This window comes from Oryzias latipes, chromosome 6 (genome assembly GCF_002234675.1).
Source record: "Oryzias latipes chromosome 6, ASM223467v1".
In the NCBI taxonomy this organism is placed as follows: domain Eukaryota; kingdom Metazoa; phylum Chordata; class Actinopteri; order Beloniformes; family Adrianichthyidae; genus Oryzias; species Oryzias latipes.
In genome coordinates, this window is record NC_019864.2 from 16,755,649 (window position 1) to 16,774,007 (window position 18,359).

An 18,359-nucleotide genomic window follows, 5' to 3' on the forward strand; every position below is an offset into this window, starting at 1 on the left:
GTCTGTTTTATTCAAGAATTACCATGAAATGCAGTGACTCGAATCTGCCCTAATGATGTTTAAGTTGCTTCAGTCAAATTTTGTGTTTTTTTTCTTTCTTGTGAAATAACCTTTCGTTGGAGTGAAATAACTGTAGAAAGAGGAACAGTCTGACATTTAAACTGAAGAAATCTTCTGATAGGTCATCATAAGTCACCAGTACATAAAGGTTGTGGTTTAAGGAATCAGCCAGAATATTTCCTTGTTATTATTATAACCTGAGAAATTAGTGTGTCTAGGTTTTTTTTAATGCATCAATTCATTTTTTACAGCTTGCATTTATCACATTAGCCACAACAAGTACCTCACGACAGCTCTTTGTCAGTTTGCACACATCAGTACTTTTATGGTTCTTTCACCATCACAAGATAGAGACAGATCAAAGTCCCAACCTTCCTCGGAGTGAGGTGTACAGAGAAAAAAAGAAGAGTTGCTCTTGAGATTTTTGTTTATGCAAAAACTAGTTTTTTTTTTACCCCCAAGACTGGTGTGTGGGGAAGAAAAACAGGATCCAGCTGCTGCATAAGGTAAGAAGCAGATCTAAATTTAAAGCACTTTCTCTGAACAGATTTTGTTTCTATTATATTTGAGTGCAAAGAAAGGGGGAATCCTTCCACATAATAAAAAAACATGCAAGTATGATTCCCCAAAAAAGCACTTAACTTTGAGAGTATATGTTTGCTTGCAGCGAAACATTTAAACAGTCGGTTAGTCTTTTTCCTGTACATAAACATGTGTGATAAATATACTCTATAGGAAAACTTTTAGTCAATTTTGCCACAGAAGAGTGAAAGTAGGAAGCTGTTAATTGCCAAAAACACATGAGAAAGTGACTCCACGGCTCTGTACACATAAAGGACGCAGATGAAGGTGAGTCGGTGACCATCTGTGGCTGGCGGCTGAAAGCGTCTCTGTTCAGAAGATCAAGCTTCAAAGGCATGAAATTTGTCCACAGTGTCTATTTGAAACCGAATCCAGCCAGGTCGTCTGTTTTTCACTGGAAAATAAGAAGAACTTGCAGCTGCAGGGACTTTTTTTTTTTTTTTACCAGTTACAAACAGCAAAAGCAGATTTTTCAATATTTTTTTGAAATATTTTGTTTATTGTAGAGCTTTTCAGATGTTTTTCTGAGAGGTTTCAAATTTACTTAATATTAAATAGTTCAGTTTTTGCCCTTTGATTTAATTAAAACTACCAGTAATTAGTTAAACAACTATGTTTGTTTTCACAAAGTAAGTCTTTTGGGCTGACATCCTTAACCTGATACAAGTGAGCTGTCAGGCTCGAGCTTTGTGATGACAGTGTTCAAAGCATTCTTTGTTCAGTGACCCCTGTTTTGCTTTTATTTTGGAAGCACATTTGATTTGATGGCTTTCTCCCCCATTGAGAGCAGGTTTTCTCAAAGCTTTCAGAGGGGATGTTTGTTGCTTTTTTAAGTAGTGGGACAGTAATCTTGTCATAATGAGTGTTTGCAGACATGGAGGCGATGGAGCAAAACCAGCTTAGTCTTACTCTGAGCCTGAATATCCACTTGAAATTCTTTCTGCTTTCAGCAGGAAAAGTCAAGACTGACACTGTGGTATTGTCACGATCCTTGACCCTAGTGTGTCTTAGGAGCTCACATGTTTATTAACAATAAGACTTTGTATTGTAAAAGAAATGAGCCGCAAAAAAGTCATGATAAAAAATAAGAAATGCCTGTGTGCTCTTTTGTCAAAAAAGCATTTTTTTCTAAATCATAAAGTTGCATTTCTACAGTGTAGTCTCTCCTAACTGCATTATTTCACAACACATGGACTTACTTCAGAAATGACTTGTTTGTGACTTTTGCAAGTTTCAAAGCAAAGTTTTTGTTTGGGAAAAGAGCTAACATTTTCTGACCTGATATAACTGAAAGGTGAAGAAAGGTTCTTTGCAAAGTCTCTGACTGAGCATTTGATTCTGCCACTCAGAAGATAAAAACCCGCATAAATGAAGAATAAGTTTTATTCACTCTTTCACAACTCAGGTCATTTCAGATCATTTTTTAGAGAAAACATGCAGGTTAAAAAATGTGTTCAATACAATGCAGTTGAATTAAATTCTTTTCTGAATCACAAAAGTCAATTTTGCATTGAAAGTGGAACTTTGCTGCATTAGCTTTTTTCAACTAGTTTTGGTCGAAATGTCAAAAATACCAGTAATCAGTCAATAAAACAGGAGACTGAATGGAAGCAACATTAACTGGGTCCCCTGATCTGGATACAAATATGGAACACATTGTAAATCTTAAAGGACAAACTTTAGAAAAAAAGACAAAGCTTCATCAAAATCATGTTAATTTGCAATCTGAGCTATATAATTAAGAATTTCAAATAAAATGAGGTGTCTGGTAGAACAGAGTATTTTGTTAAAGAAATAAACACTTGCACCTTTCACATCCTGCATTACATTTGTCTTGTTCCAAAGTAAGTTTGTTCGATTTAATAGTTATTCTAATGAAAACCAATAAAAAATTGATAGAGTAAGTTTTTGCATATACTGAATATGAACCATTAATTCTCACAGAATGAAGTGGAGAAAAACCGTAACATAAAACAAAACAGTCATCATGACACAAATAATTCCTTAAAAATTCAACAATGTGATTTCTTGGATTCTTTAGTTATATTCTGACTCTCAGGGAATCAATGACAATCATAGCAGACCTCTCTCCTCTGTTGACAGGGTTGGTGGGTACAGAATTGGTGACTGACAAATACTTTTTCCCCCGCTTTACTTAAATATGCATTGATGTAAACATTTTCTTAATTTCCAAATTCAATTTTTCTGTTGATTTTATGTACTGAAACAAAATAGGAAACAAATGTGTCCAAACCTGCCTGGGCCCATGGATGGCAACAGTTTCCATATAGACTTTGCTGTAACTGGCATTGGGTTTCACCTCACATTGGACAATTTGTAATTGTTCATTCCAACAACTTTTAAATCATTTAAATTAAATGTGGGCATGAAAGGTGTCTTTTAATATGTAGAATACAAAAGCACTGAGGTGAAGGAGTTAATTTTATTCTCACCCACAACTGTCTGTAATCTGCTGATTGGACAGTGGTGCTTTAGCTGAATGATCTAAACAAATATTGATTACATATTAGAATTGTTAAGAAGAAATTGGAATAATCAGTCGTGACATTATTCCAATCTTGATATTGTTTTATTCTTTGTGTAGCAATTTGAGACAATCTTCTCAATAAACAGGAATAAAATGAACTGGATTATAAACTTCCGTGGGAATCCCTGTGGTTCGAGATGTTCCTCCATTCTGATTTATTCGTTTCTATGTTATAGAGATGATTCATTTGGAATAATTGTTTGCAAATTCCCTTGACCTATGACAGGAGGAAAAGATGGGATGATTTCCCTGTTATCAGTCCAAAACTCCCATTCCTCTGATAGATCAGACTGATTACATGCAGCAACCCACACAGCCCTCACAGGAGTTTCATAACTCTGCACACCTGACCCCCTCCCACCACTGGCCACAGGTCTTCAAAAGTAGATGTAATCCCTGTAAGCTGCAGGTGGCCATCCAGATTGGCTCCCCGGAATTCCACGTTTCCCCCTCCTCTCACATGGAGCGCCCCTCTCTCTCTTCCACAGGCTCTTGGTGCGGTGGTTACCCTCAGCTGAAAAAAGGGCCTTTATCAGGGTGGAAGCAGCCAGCAGTGGCCGGGACCTGTCACATTACTCTCAGCACCACAGTGCGACCGGGGCACCTGCATACCGCCTGAGAGGGAAAGCAGCAGAGTGTGAGTGAGAGTAGACCAAACACAAGAAAACAAGGACGCCTCTTCAGGAGCCGAGTCCAACGTGGGACTTGGGAGATACTTTTCCCTTGAGGCAGGGCCATCTCAAATTTGTGCCATCAGAGACTGACGTTTACAGGATTCCAGCTCCATTGGGTGAATATCTGTCTGAAAGTAAAATGGATAAAGATGCTCTGGTGGACTATGAGTATCCAGATCTGGATCCTTTGCCAACTAAAATTCAAAAAGAGTAAGTATTTTCTTTTGATGTGCCAAAGAATTAAGTCTTGACAGTTTTTTTTAATGTTGTTATTAACTGTGATACATTTAAAATCTTTGCTTTTCACTCTAAGATCCAAGTTGCATTATCAATCTCTCCGTTTGTTAGTTCTTCCTAACATTGTGCTTTGACAAGCAATTATCTTGGGCTTATTTGTTGACACTTGACACACTTCTGCAGGGCCGGTGTCACTGCGTGGTCTTGATTCAGTCAAGTTGCTATCATTTTCCAGCTAGTAGGTCACAGGCTGATCTGAAAGCTGATTGGTTTTGGTGGTTGAATGAGTTACTGAACCAACTTTTTAACTTAAAAATGTTGTGATTCTATGCTTAAACCGTGTTTTACTCAACACATTTCCCCAAATGTATCAGAGGCCTGTCATGTATCACAGAAACAATAGAAAATGCTGTTAGGTTTAATTAATAAACCTACATTATGACAGGTTGTGGGAGTTTGTTACTGTGGCAACAATTTGTGGTTCTGTCACCCTTAAATAAGCACTTTGTTGCACGTATTGTACAGCCAATGCATGCATTATAAATTTAAATTGTCATGTTCTCTTGGTTAAAACAAGGTCATATGTTCACAGTCACAAATTCAGATATTTTTAGTCTAATTTAAAGCAAAGTATGCATTAAATTTATCACTGCTGTAAATCATTTTTTCAGGCTGACTTCTGTTCTTTAATTCCACAAAAACAAAGCCACAGGCATTTGTTGTTTTCCCACGTCACACTGATGCCAATCCGTTTAAATTCAAATCTCCTTCAGCCACAGAGTTCAGACCACAAATGGTCCTCCTGACGTTGACATGTGAAAAGTTTGGCGGCGTGTCACATTTTAGGGATCAGACTGCTAGTTTTGCTAACATGTGAATGCTTTGTTTCCCTCTTCAGAACAATCCCACCATGCCACCCCACTGCTGACGACATGCTGTATCACATATGCATCACTGCCATCTCTGTAAGTGCATCTTCAGTGTTCGTGAGCCGACTTTACCACTCACTGCCAGTCGAACTTATCATATCACAGCTTGTTATCTGACCACAAAATGCATTATATATATATACAAATTGGATCATTTTATTTTACCTGAAGAGGTTATGCAAGCTGGGTTTTAAAGACGGTTTTGTTTAATCCCCTTCAATACGCTTGTTACTCCATGTTTTCTCCCTTTTGCATGTCCTTTCATACAAGGAGTCTCTGAAAGGTTTGGACATAAGCCAAAGGAACAAATAATCCTCGTTTGGATTTCAGCCCCAGGAGCAAAGAATTTAGGTTACAAAAAAAGAACACTATTGAATATTTGGGCTTCTCATGAAACACTCACAAACGTGACAAACTTGTATAGACTTTTTCCGCTGATTGAGAACAATGCAGCTGTGTCTTGGTTACCCAACTTTACTCAGAAAGTAAAAGTGAGTCTTCAGCATTTTCTAACATACTTACTTTGTCGTTAGTTTTTCTTCTGTGCTTTGTTTTGAGATGATCCTTGTATTCTAGAATACCTTCAATTAAAGCAAAGCATGGGGTTCCTAAATGTGTTGCAGGTCATGACCGGTCACTAAGGCCACACTGGTCACTGATCCTGACTAATGACAAGTCTTTCACTCCAGACCAGTGGGGAGTTGTAATGAGACTGTGGTTTGGCCTTTCTGACACAGACTATCATCAGTTTTAGTGAATCTAAACGGGTTGTCATGTCTTCCAGCTAGTTGTCATGCTGATCCTTGCTGTGTTAGCCAGGCGCTCGAAGGCAGCAGGCAGACAGAAAGGACTTCCAGGTTTGTTAAGGTAACGCCCTTTCTTTTTTTACTTTAAGCCTGGATTTTTATGTTAAATTAAAATGTATGTTTTTTTACAGCTTTTCCCATTTTTCCAAAACAATGGGCTACTGTTAGGATCATTAACTAAACACAGGTTAAGCCTTTTATCTGGGATTGAAAAGCCATTTGCCATTTGGAGCCATTTGGAGCTGAGGGTGAAAAACTCAGTTTTTCTAAATGACCAAAGCATTAATTTGTTCAGTTGTTAGATCGTAAATCAAACATGCGACATGATGCTAAGATTATTTTAGCTCCAATGTCACTTTTCTACTAAAACTTGAATCTGTAGTATCACTAAGCACAACCAGCAAGAAGTAGAACTACTTTTGAAAACTTAAACATTCGGTTAACGATAATCAGAAAGAATAAAGTCATGTTCATTAGGGACCTTAAACTTATAGTCTCACTTCAATCGTCTTTTCATCTATTTTCGAAGGTTTTCTAGTGGTCTTTTAATTATAATTATGCCGTTTTTAGCCAAAGTCAAAAACCCCAGGTCATGTTCTAGAACATAATTTCTGCAGAGCAGCCTTAAAAAATCACCTCGGAGTTATGGGCAGGACCATTGGTGCAGAGTAAGCCTGCCTCTACTTCCTGACATCCATCTGTTTCAATATTTGAGCTATGCAGCCGTACAGTTTTGAGTCAGATTCCAGCTCGGACGAGGAAAACAAAGAAAGACATTCATGAATCTAATTGCCTGCAAGTGGATGCATCAGAATGGACCGGAGCATGGAGCTTGTGACTTGTTTCTACACTTTTTTCACTTGATTTTTCTTTCAAAAAAATTTATTGTCTGTTTCCTGATGATTTGAATAAAGAAATATTTAGAAATGCGTAATTTTCTTAATATATGTCCTCCACAATGAAAAATAAAACGCCACAAGAACATGTTAAAAACACTAAAAACACAATTTTCCTCAGAGTTGGTCAGAGGAAAAGCATTTATTTTTAATTTAAAATCTGTGAAGCTTGGTGATATTTTCTTCACTATCAGGTTTTCTAATTACAGGAGAGGTGAGAGTGTCAATGTGGATTCCTTATGCTATGTTGACTTTCAATGAGAGCCAAGGGGAGCTAAATCCCTTATTCTAAAGCTACACATTAACCAACACTTCATATTACACTGATTAATGATTTTTTTATTTCATAAGTGAATGTTTTTTTTAGAGTGTGTTTCTGTTTTTTTATGAATAATAAATAATTTCTTCTTTTTTTCCAGTCCTGTCAACTTTTTGGACCACACTCAGCACAAGGGCCTGGCGGTGGCTGTGTTTGGAGTGCTCTTGTGCAAACTGTGGGGCTTGCTCATCTCCCCAGATCCCCTCCCATTTACAAATGGCACAGAGAACAAGCGTAAGCTTATTTTGTAGCACCACTATGCTTCAATGTATTCACCTCAACACTACTTCCAGAGCTATCTTTGTGCACTTTTCAATTTAAGTTTGTTGAAGCGAACATTTGCCTTTTAGAAGCAAACAAAACAAGACTTTACAAAAACGGCTCAAGTGAAGCAGGAAACTCTACACTTTTTGTTCGTATTATTTTCAGCACGTAACTGGATTATAATGTTGTGTGTTTGCTACTTTTGTCTGAGGGATTTAAGACGCTTTGTCTGAAATTGCATAAGAAACAAGTGTAAGAACTCCATCCCCTACTCGTTTGCACAATCCCAAACTAGGGAAGTTAAGCTGGAGCCCAAAACGGCTAAACATTTGATTAATACTAAACAGAAGATGCAGAATTTATAGAACAAAGCCATCCTTAAATAAAAGTTCAATAAAAGTTGTCTCATTTTAATTCTGTCACATATTTATGTTGTGATTACAGAGAACTGGGTGATATTGGGAGTCTTCTACTACCCCGCGCTGTACTACCCTCTCCTGGCATGTGGCACTTTACATAATAAAGTTGGTTATGTGCTTGGAAGCCTCTTGTCATGGACACACTTTGGTATTCTGGTGTGGCAGAAAATTGACTGTCCCATAACACCTTTGGTGAGTAGCAGTACAACTCTTAGAAAAACTCCCATGGATATTTAATGTCAAACAGAAACAAGTGTCAGTCGTTTTATCATTTGGAAGTATTGAGTAATGATGTGACACTTCAATACACTGCCAAAGTGTCAACATAAAGACAAAATCTCCTTTTTTCCAGCTGACCACACAAAAACTTGCTTTGTAGTTCATCCAGAATTCTGGAAAATAAATGTTGAGAGGCTTAAAATATTATGTAATACCAGGTTCTGGTCCAAATTCAGGATAAACATTTAATAGACAACTTTCAAAAGAATTTGTTTTGCTGCCATTTTGGTCTAACCGAGAGACTCTATGGTTGATAATCAGTTTAGTGGTGGTGGGGAACTTAATCACATGGTGACAGTAGAATACATTTGAATAACATTATATTTAGACCCAGTAAAGAGAAAACCCCTACAAGTCTCTTTTGATCAGATTTTGATTTGGTTTGAGATTTAATATTTTATCGTTTGCACCAAAGGAGGAAATGCTCCTTGTAAGTCATTTAAAACCCTCAGAACAAGTTCCTTTCTGACTGAAAGCATGTCTTTTGTTCTTTTTGCAGATACACAAGCACTACTCCCTTTTCTCCAGCCTTCCTCAAATAGCTTGTTTAGCATTCCTAAGTTTCCAGTATCCCCTTCTTCTATTCAAGGGGTTCAAGGGCACTGAAAAGGGTAACGCCACAGAGGTAAGGTTTGTCCTGAGAGCTCTTCCTCTGAGACGCCTACATTAGGCTGATTGTACAGCTCTTAAGAATACTTTCCTTCCTGACAAACTAAAAATAGCAGAGCGTGTTTCTGCTATTGCGAAATCTCACTAAGACTCCGATTTCATCCGAAATTGTGCATGTTAGAAATCCTTTTAAGCTGCCTGCTAATCGAGGAGCTTACCTGGTCCATGGAGTCTGGGCTCACAGAAAATGTGGACCCACACAGTGCACCAGTGGCGTAACCATTTTAAGCAGATTTGACCAAAACTGTGTTTGCGATATGTTCTTGATCAGATTATAGAAAGGTCGCTGTTTTTTCAAGAAGACATACAATGGTCTTTTTTTTTTACTTAATGCTAATCTTGACATGAGGGGTTGACAAAGATTAGTAGGACAATTCCTCCACCAGATCCAACCAGATATCTTGAACTGAAATGAGCTTCATAAACTGAACAATGACAATTTACTTCTTTTTTTTAAAGACAAACTTACACATAAATCTGAATTTTTGAAAGCATGCTTTCACCACCTATTGTCATTTTAGTGGAATTATTTTTACATTAATTCCAATAATTAGTTTTGCTTGAGTACTATTGCTTGAGCTTCACTTTGATTCATATCCATTTCCACTTTAAAGGTGTAAAATAACTTTCAAATTATTAGTTTTTTTTCAATAGCAGAATCCTCACTGATGGACAACAGGCATCCATCGACTTTACCCTTTTCAAGGTCACTGGTTTGCTGGAGCCTGTCCCAGCTACTGCTGGACACACCCTTGACAGGTTCCCAATCTGTTGCAGGGGACACAATCACTCCCACATGCATTCCTAGGAAAATTTTAAGGTAACCAATTAACCTATGAAGCATGATCTTATCTGTAGGGGGAAGCCGGAGTGCCCACACAACATGCAAACTCCACACAGAAAGGTCCCAGCTGGGGAATTCTCACTTTGAGGCAAAAGCACTAACCACTGTGCCACTGTGCAGCCTGCCAAACAGGCAAAAAATCCCAAAAAGAGCCTGACAGTGTTCATCTTTGGACCAAATTCACAGTGAAAATTCCAAATATTTCTTTGTCTTACAGATGTTTGAATATTTGTGGACTTTAGGTTACCCTTTATTTCTTTATCTTACTTAGTTTTCCAGTTTTGCCAAACTCTCTGTCATCAATGTATGTTGCAGTGATGATTTTCCCATGTGTTTTTTAGGATCTCAGCAGCAGCTACTACAGAGATTATGTAAAGAAAATTTTTAATGAGAAGAAATCTAAAAAAAACAGGTAAAAAAACCGTCTGTAGACATTAAATAACCTCAGCTTCACTCTTTCATGGATAAATTGCAATAAAAATGTTCCTCTATTTTATGCTTTTTATGTATGTTGATGAATAATTTTAGATGTTGAACCATGAGGAGTTCAGTTTCACACAAACTCTGCTATCATCACTAGTAAGTGACGTCAGAGGTGTTTCTGATGCCGCTTCTTTAGCTTCTTTATTTACATGCATTTTAATGCAATGCCGCCTCATGAAGCCTCACTTCCCTGTCCTTCCAAAGGATTCGGGGTGCATTCACACCAGCAGTGTTTGATCTGGACCACAGTTTGTCCCCTCCTTTTGCTGGTTTCCTTTAGGCATGTGTGAAAGCTCCTCAGAACTCTGGTGTGGACCAAACTTGGTCAGATGTGAAGATGTGTGAAGGTTCAAACTATATACACTAATAGGGTTTTCCTCTTCCCTGTGCTTTGCTTTACCTGGTCAGTGCTTGTTTTAGGAAATACCGCTCCAAACCAGCAATTTATGTAAAAGTAATACAAGTGTGGCATAAAATCTTTTAGCATTCCTGGGCTAAATGAATCATTTTTTTGCTGGGATACTTGTCTAAATTTGCCTTCAATCTCTTTACCAACTGATCTCAAGTAGTGATCTCATCAAGTCTAAGTTAGATGCTGACTTTAAACTGTGCTGTGTACAGTATGTATTCAAACGAGTCCTGCAAAACATTGAGCAAATTTTAATCTGTTCTTGCAGATTTTTTGGGGAGAATTTCTCAACGCTAAGGAAAAAAGAATTAAGGACGAGTAACACAAAGCTCTAGCCTTTAGTCTTTCAGTTGTTTTCAGTCAAATACTTTACTGTAAAAATTGGATCCAGTCAAATACTGGATCCTGTTGTACCAAAAACAACAATATATAGCCATCAAGTGATGGTTAAGAAAAAGCACTTCCCTTTCCTCTGATTTAGATTTACCAGTTCCTTTTTTTTTTTTTACTTATTCCATAAATACTGAACCACTGTATAAGGAAAATGCAAATTAATAAAAACTTTGATTCAAAGATATGTTGAAGACATCTGATATGGACCAAATGAGGTTGACTATAGATCTTAGTAGCAGATAGTCTCCATTTTTAATTGAAATACTGAAAATTTCAGATTAAAAAATCTACATGAGTAATTTTTGTCCAGCAGAGTCTTTCAAGTGTAATTTGAGGCAATGTAAAGGAGTATATCATTCCTCCATAATTTGTAATAAAATGAAAATGGGACATTCCCATTTTTTATCTGGACTCAGTTTGATTAATTCAATGATGTCAACAGTACAGTGATAAATCAAGGACTAAATTGTTTCCTAGTTTCTTGAATCACCTGTTATTTTGACCAACTCATCATGTTACTCTCTGTCTTTTACCTTTAGCTCATCAAACATAGACAAGCCAAAACTTCCTCAGAGAATAATTGATGCAGTGAAGTCCTACATTTATACTCCACAGGATGGTAACTATTCTCTCTCAGATTCAGATTATGCTTGTTTATACTTTAATTTATCATTTTTAAAACTTGCATGAAAACAGTTTTTTAGCTTCTATCTGGCAGCAGAACAACAGCATTTTACCTTAAATGATTCTTTCACAAAAAGAGAAATGGACAAATGAGAGGAAGGATTTTGAGCAAACAATATTTGAGCTAAAATGGGTCAAAGATTAATTTAGAAAGATAGTTTGTAAAACATATGGTGTTCTTTGTGATTTTTTTTTGTCTCATTTGAAATGTGTTCTGAACAAAATTAAGAAAATATATGGTTATAGAACAAAATGTGAACCATCAGAAATGCGTGAAACTCTTGTAACTGTTTTTTTTTGTGTTTGTTGGAGCAGCTTTCCGTTTTCCACTGAAGTTGGCTATTTCTGGTGTCATATCTTTTATAACCCTCTATCAGGTAAATGCTGTTAACTTCACATCCCTCACATGGATATTGTATCTGGTTTTACATGTAAGGGTAAAGTAAAGACTTAATATTTTGTAACGCAGTAGACAAAGCTGACATGCTTTTAACTTTGTATTTCCTGCTAGTCCCCACACATTATGTAAGATCTTCTTCGGTCTTTAACAGTTACAGCTGAAGCTGAGAATATTTTTGTAGAGCAAACAGGAGAAACATGTCAAACATAAAAAAGCAGTTGTCTAACATTTTTTGATCAGAACCCTTACTTGAAGAATTATAAAACATCAAATGGCTTTAACTTAAATAGAAATATTTATGCCATTGAAGGGATTGTTGGTTAATTGTAGTGTCTTATCAGAGATATAAAAGTCCTGTTTAGCAATTTCAAGTCATGTCTAAAGTCTTTGGCAGTAGCTTCAAGTCAAATTTCAAGTTGTAAAACTTACAATTAAAATCCTATCATCAAACAATTTTTAAACATCTTGCTTGGACATAATAGAAAAAAAATATTTCTGCATTCCTAAATGCTAAAACTGTATAAAGTAAGCTTTTATTTTTAGACCTAACAGCCCTGTTCTACAGTTAATAAAATAAGAAAACAAATGAACGTTGTACTGTACACTAGTCGTCTTCAAGCTCTTGAGGTCAAGTTTCAACTCAGTTCTCTGCAAGAGAGACATAAGTCTGCTTCTTAAGTCCGATGTCTGTGTTTTATTGTCCCACATTGTCGCACAAATTCTAGTTCTGTATTTTTTCTCCTCCAGGTGGGTCTCCTGTTGATTTCGGCTGTAATTCCGACTCTTCAGACCGCCCGCTATGGAGTTGATGAAGACATTGCAAATGTTTTAGCTGGATTTCAAATAGTTTTGTCTCCAGACAGACGTGAAGTAGTCAGAATAGTGGTTTATTACATGTGGTGTGTGGAAGGTGAGTGCAACCAGTCGATACCACTGAAAATGCAGTTCGTGCTCATGATAATGTGTCACTAAAGCTGTGCTAATTCTCTTACAGTATGTTACATCTCAGCCATGACTCTGTCTGTTCTGATAAACCTGGCGATGCTCATGAGGTCTATGGTTCTGCATCGGTATGTCTGACAGTAAAAATTGTCTTTCTCCTAAGTAGTTTCTCCCTTTTTCAGCTGTTCCATTTGTCCTTTTTTATTCTGCTTTCCATCACTTTAATGTCAACATTATATGAACATAAAGAGCGCTAATCATGCAGACTCTGTGTTAACTGTTGGGCTGAGTGAGAATAGCTATTAAGAAGAGAAATGAAATGATTTGTTATTACTTTGAAGGCGACATTGGATTGAAATGATGGGATTTTAAAGCGGAGGAATGAATTGCTTTTCGGTTATTTCTTCTCCCAAATGATCACCTCGGTATACGATGTCATTTGCACATTTAGAGATTGAGCGTTTTGGTGCTGCGTTGTCTTGATTGTGTTTGTCCTCGTCCAGGTCCAACCTGACGTGTCTGTACAGAGGAGACATATTAAATGTGTACAACTGTCAGCGGAGCATCAGAGCATCCAGACCCGCTCTGGTCTGCTGGATGGGCTACAGCAGCTTCACAGCTGCTCACATCTGCATTGGTATCAATAAACACTGAATATTTTACCTGAAAACTGGTTAATTCAAGGAATTATATCACAATTCTGTATGGAGGAAGCAATCTCTTCCTGTCCAGTTATTTGAAGATTTTGCTGAACTTCCTGAATGAGTCAAACTGATTGTGGCGGTGGTGTTATGGTTGGATGTTGGCCTCAGTGAGAGTTGTGAAGCTCTGATCTCCACCCTGCAGGCATGGTGATCCAGACGTTGGTGTTCTTCCTCTGTCTTCTGATCACCGTCTTCCTCATTATCATCCCCATCTTCCACGGACAGAATCTGTTCCTCCTTCAGACCGCATGGAGCATGTGGTGAGTGACTTTTTCAACATCTGTTTTATACCATAGGTTTTGACTACAGCATACCGCTCTACTATGGCATTTATGTCACTTTAATAGAGTTTCAAATGAAATTTTTTACAAAAGCACGAAATGTGACAACATTTATTTTGTCTTAGTTGATGATTTAGTGCAGGTGTCTATAAACTTTAACAGTAAAAGAGGCATTTGACCTAGTTTCTCACAGATTAATAGATTAAACCTTTAACCATCAATCTGCTTAGCTATCTGACGTGTGAATTTTGGAGGAATGGAAAAGCTCTCAATGCCTTTTGATTTAGTGTAATGTCATCAAAGATATAAAAAAACAACCTGTAAGATCACATCAGTTTAAAAATCTAAAAATAAATGACAAAACTTAACCAACAAACCTGTTATTTATTCAAATTGTTAGTGTTTTCCTTCAAAGCCAAAGAGCCACAATGGAGGGATAAACGAGCCACATGGGGCTCTGGAGCTATAGGTTGACCCCTGGTTTAGTTTAACACCTCCAGCAGGCGACAGAAAGCTCCATGTACACTGAAGTGAATCTGGTTCACATCATTTCCTGTTGGCCACAAATTGCTTTTGCATTTTCAGACTTCCATCATAGCAGGAAATGACTTTTTGTTGATCTTTTCCTTTCAGGCCCTTCTGGCTAATGATCCTCCTGTCTGTGTTGATTCAACACATCACTGCCAGGTTTTGTTTTATCAAGAAAACAGCAAGCACGCTGGACTTAGACAACAGGTGATTCACAGAGTTTAACCCAGAACACTTTCTGTGTCTAATTTTTTGATTTCCTGTGCATTTGACACACTCTGATTTGTTTTTCAGGGGTAATCTGTTCCTACTGACATACCTGCTGTTTCCTGTCAATGTTCTGATTGGAGTCCTACTTGCTCTGTGGCGCATGATCATCACAGCCCTGTTCAACATTGTCCACATGGGCCGTACGGATATCAGCCTCCTGAACCGCAACGTGGAAGCATTTGACCCAGGTGAAAGGAGAATTCTGCACCCCGTGGATGGGAAAAAATGTCACAGCAGTCCCTTAAAAATCTCTTATTTGTAAAATTTTAAATCCTAGATAGCTAACTTAAGTCTGACAGCCAGAGCTTCCAAAATATGCTCTGTAATAATATGCAGGTCAGTGCTTCCCTGGATCTCATTGTCTGTTTCTCTCATGTTAACTTCTGCAGACACAGAGAATTTACATATTAATGTGAATTAGCAACCTGCCCTCCAAAGGGGAATGCAAAAGAAAAATGCTGCTGTTGTTCCCACTTAAATTTGCACCATAACCTATTTGCTCTTCTGCCAGCTCACTGCAGCTTGTATGATACATGTCTTCCAACTCTAATTGCTCACCAATTTCTGACATGGCTGCAGTTTTAAGACATCTGATGTCAGAAAAAGCAGGTGGTGCTAAAAAGAAAAAAAGGAGGTGTGATTGCATGTCTATTATGCGTGATTGCCTAAAAGCCAGCGTGGGGTGGAATCCTATGTGTTTATTGCTTTTGCTCTGTCAGAGTAACACCCGCCTCCTCCCTGTGTCTGCCTCCAGCCTACCGCTGCTATGCTCATTATCTGAAGATTGAGGTGAGCCAGTCCCACCCAGTGATGAAGGCCTTCTGCGGGGTGCTTCTTGAGTCTGTGGGCCAGGAGAGCAAAGCTGCGCAGAGACCACGCGATGCTGAAGAGGGTATGTAAATTTAAAAAATTTGTCCACAGCATCGACACCTCCTTCACGATGTATTGTGCAGAAGTTAAAGTCGGAAATTACAACAGATTTGGAGATTTTTGTGCTGAAATTATTCATTTTAGCCGCAGTGCCTGTTTACACTGATAAACTGATGTTTGGAGTAGGACTATTTAGATAAACACTAAACTAATATCTTCCACACATGAGCTCGGGTCTTTGATTGAATTCAGTTGTATGCTGCTACAACATAATCAGATTATAAAACTGTTTACAAGTGCAAAGGCCGTAAGAACTCCACAGTCGTGATTTAATATGCCCACAACAAATTGAATTCCAGTCAGGCTTAATTTACAATTCAGCTGCTGGTTCTGATCAGTCACAGAAAAGTAAAATAAACTAATGACTTTGATGCCCGGAGATCTGCAGCTAAAAAAAACTGCACTAACTGTCAAACGCGATCTCTTATGTGACGTTCACACTGACTTACATTGAAAGTCTATGTAAACGTCTATATATGTGTTTACACGTAGCTATGTACATTTTTAGGACCATTTTTGGACTATACAGCGATTTAACACATGTTGCAAGTTAAACCAGGTCAAACTTTGACCAAACAGGAACTCGGATTCGGTATGGATTTATGAATGGTGTCCTTTTTAATTTACAGAAGTGCCAACCATTTGAAAATTGATCATGGTGGAGAGATTTGAGACTGTAGGTGGCAGACTAGTAACAGAAAAAGAAGAAGCCCCTCCCTGCTTTTCCAGTGTGAACACCAGGGGCTAAATAGCACATTCTTCAACGTGCGTTACATGCCCCACGTGTCCGTAGCTCTAGACTGCATATTTCAGCTGAGCTGCTGCCTTTCAAACACCAGCTTTTGATGAAAATAGGAGCTGAATGATGCTGATGACATGTGAATGATGACATATTGGCAAAAAGCTCCATCTGGACTCATCAATTGCTGTGGAATTTCAATGTAGCTGAGTCTACTTACAACTGTTTTCATCAAGAAAACAATGCTGTATCCAGAGTTAGTTATTGTATTACACAGATTACCTCTCCTGTCGCTGATTACACAGATGAGATACACTAATTGGCTGTTACATATTCATGTGGCCCAAGGGGTTTAGGCTTTTACTGTATTCTTCCTACGTGGTTAAAAAAAGGAAAATATGATTGCTTTCTATAATTACTTTTTCTGCAATATTATTCTGGGTGACCCAGGAAAGCTTGAAATCATAAAGATCTGTTTTTTTAGCTGTTGATTTACTCTTTGTCTGAATGTCCTCAGGGATCCAGCTGGTCCAGCAGGAGAAAAAACAACACAAAATATCGAGTGCCAAAAGAGCCCGCAGGCACTGGCAACTCCTCTACACCCTGGTCAACAACCCCTCCCTGGTAGGCACCAGAAAGCACTTCCAGCGTCAGACTGGGGAGGGCTTCCTGAACGGTAGTCTTAACCGCAGCACCAAGGAGGAGAACAAAAAGGAGGCTGCCGTCGAGGAGACAGAGGCGCCTACTGTTGACAACTGAGCAGGAATCTGTGACCCTGACTGTGCTTAGCCTGCAGAAGCGACCTTCATTTGGCTCAACTAATATTGTTGTACCTTTTTGTGAAGGCCGTTTTCAAAAAGCATTGTAGTTCGGTGCCTCGTGTTGAGAAATTTGCCCAGTCTTACCTATTTATTCAAGTCTTTTCTTTGTTCTCTCCTGTTTGTGTGAAGATGTTAGTCTTTGAGGGCAACGCTTGGTTGACACTGACCTAAATGTATTCATTTAATTTCCACACATATGTGTGCTTATGTTGGGATAAATGACTTTTGCACTGGATTAGGTAGAAAACACTTTCTCCTGCGTTACAGTGCAGGTTTATGTTCAGAGCATTAATACAGAATTCACTTTCAGTGGCCATTGTAAGAGAGGGCTAAAATATAAAGTGACAACTATTTATAAATAAAATACAAAATCAAAATTTTACAAGATTTTTTTTTAAATTAATCTTTACCTTTTATTATGTCTGCCGTAGACATCTGGTGTCAGGAATACTATCAGGAAAATTGCACCTTGTATTCTTGGTTTCAGCAATTTTAAAACCACTAGAAGCTTTTTTGCCACCATCACAAAAAGCTTTTGTGTAAAAATGTGAAAGGAGATTTTTTTTCTTGTCTGTGAAATTAAAAGTAAAACGATTTAATGTGTTTTAGTGTTTTTCATTGATGTTTTTCACCCAAACGAGTTCATGGCATGGAAAACAAAGAAACATCTTAAAATTTACACTAAAATCTGATGGTAATAATAAATAAATAAAAAAAACTCATAAGGCAAACGTGTTTCTTTTTTTCAATTTTGGATCTTCAATTTGTTCTTTTTTTAGTCCCAATGTTGCAAATTCTTGTTTTTAAGTTCCAAAAAACACAACTTTAAATTCAGCCCAAAAAAAATCCAAACAGATTGTTATTAGTATTTATTTATTTATTTATTCCACTTACATAAAAATTATATTAAAAAATCTCAAAAGGTCACGTTTTTTTTGTTCTCTCTGTAACAATGGTTCACAAAAAACTCACTATATGTATCAAATTACAAGACAGCGGAGCGACCAGACGCACTCTGCGCCCCCCCCCCCCTCTCTGACTCCGCTGAGAGCGCAGGAAGGAGAAAAAGGAAATAATTTCAGTTCACTTGGCTTTACATCACAGGTAGAGTCACGTCTATATCCTACAGACTATAGGAAAATAACACACAAGGAAACACTTACAACATGCCATTGACAAGTTCATTTTACAATGCAAGATTTAGTGAGCACCCGTTGGCTGTTGAGGAGGTTAAAGTCGCACTTTATTA

General features: G+C 37.7%; 1 protein-coding gene across 1 annotated transcript; it reads left to right on the plus strand.

The window, feature by feature from the left end:
* Nucleotides 1-430: 430 nt before the first annotated feature.
* On the plus strand, nt 431-17,714 carry stra6 (stimulated by retinoic acid 6). Its single transcript, XM_004069625.4, has 18 exons — nt 431-566; nt 3,679-4,074; nt 5,000-5,066; nt 5,815-5,897; nt 7,152-7,285; nt 7,760-7,926; nt 8,513-8,638; nt 9,868-9,938; nt 11,351-11,430; nt 11,811-11,872; nt 12,643-12,805; nt 12,890-12,965; nt 13,341-13,474; nt 13,684-13,801; nt 14,456-14,557; nt 14,645-14,808; nt 15,375-15,512; nt 16,807-17,714. The coding sequence occupies exons 2-18, from the start codon at nt 4,004-4,006 to the stop codon at nt 17,046-17,048; spliced, it is 1,998 nt and encodes a 665-aa protein (XP_004069673.1). The 5' UTR covers nt 431-566; nt 3,679-4,003; the 3' UTR covers nt 17,049-17,714.
* Nucleotides 17,715-18,359: the final 645 nt, after the last annotated feature.

Coding starts and splice junctions, on each gene's coding strand:
- stra6 (XM_004069625.4), top strand. CDS start 4,004: ATGGATAAAGATGCTCTGGTGGACTATGAGTATCCAGATCTGGATCCT. Junction 11,431..11,810: donor CATTTATACTCCACAGGATG/GTAACTATTCTC, acceptor TTGTTGGAGCAG/CTTTCCGTTTTCCACTGAAG. Junction 14,558..14,644: donor ACGCTGGACTTAGACAACAG/GTGATTCACAGA, acceptor TTTGTTTTTCAG/GGGTAATCTGTTCCTACTGA.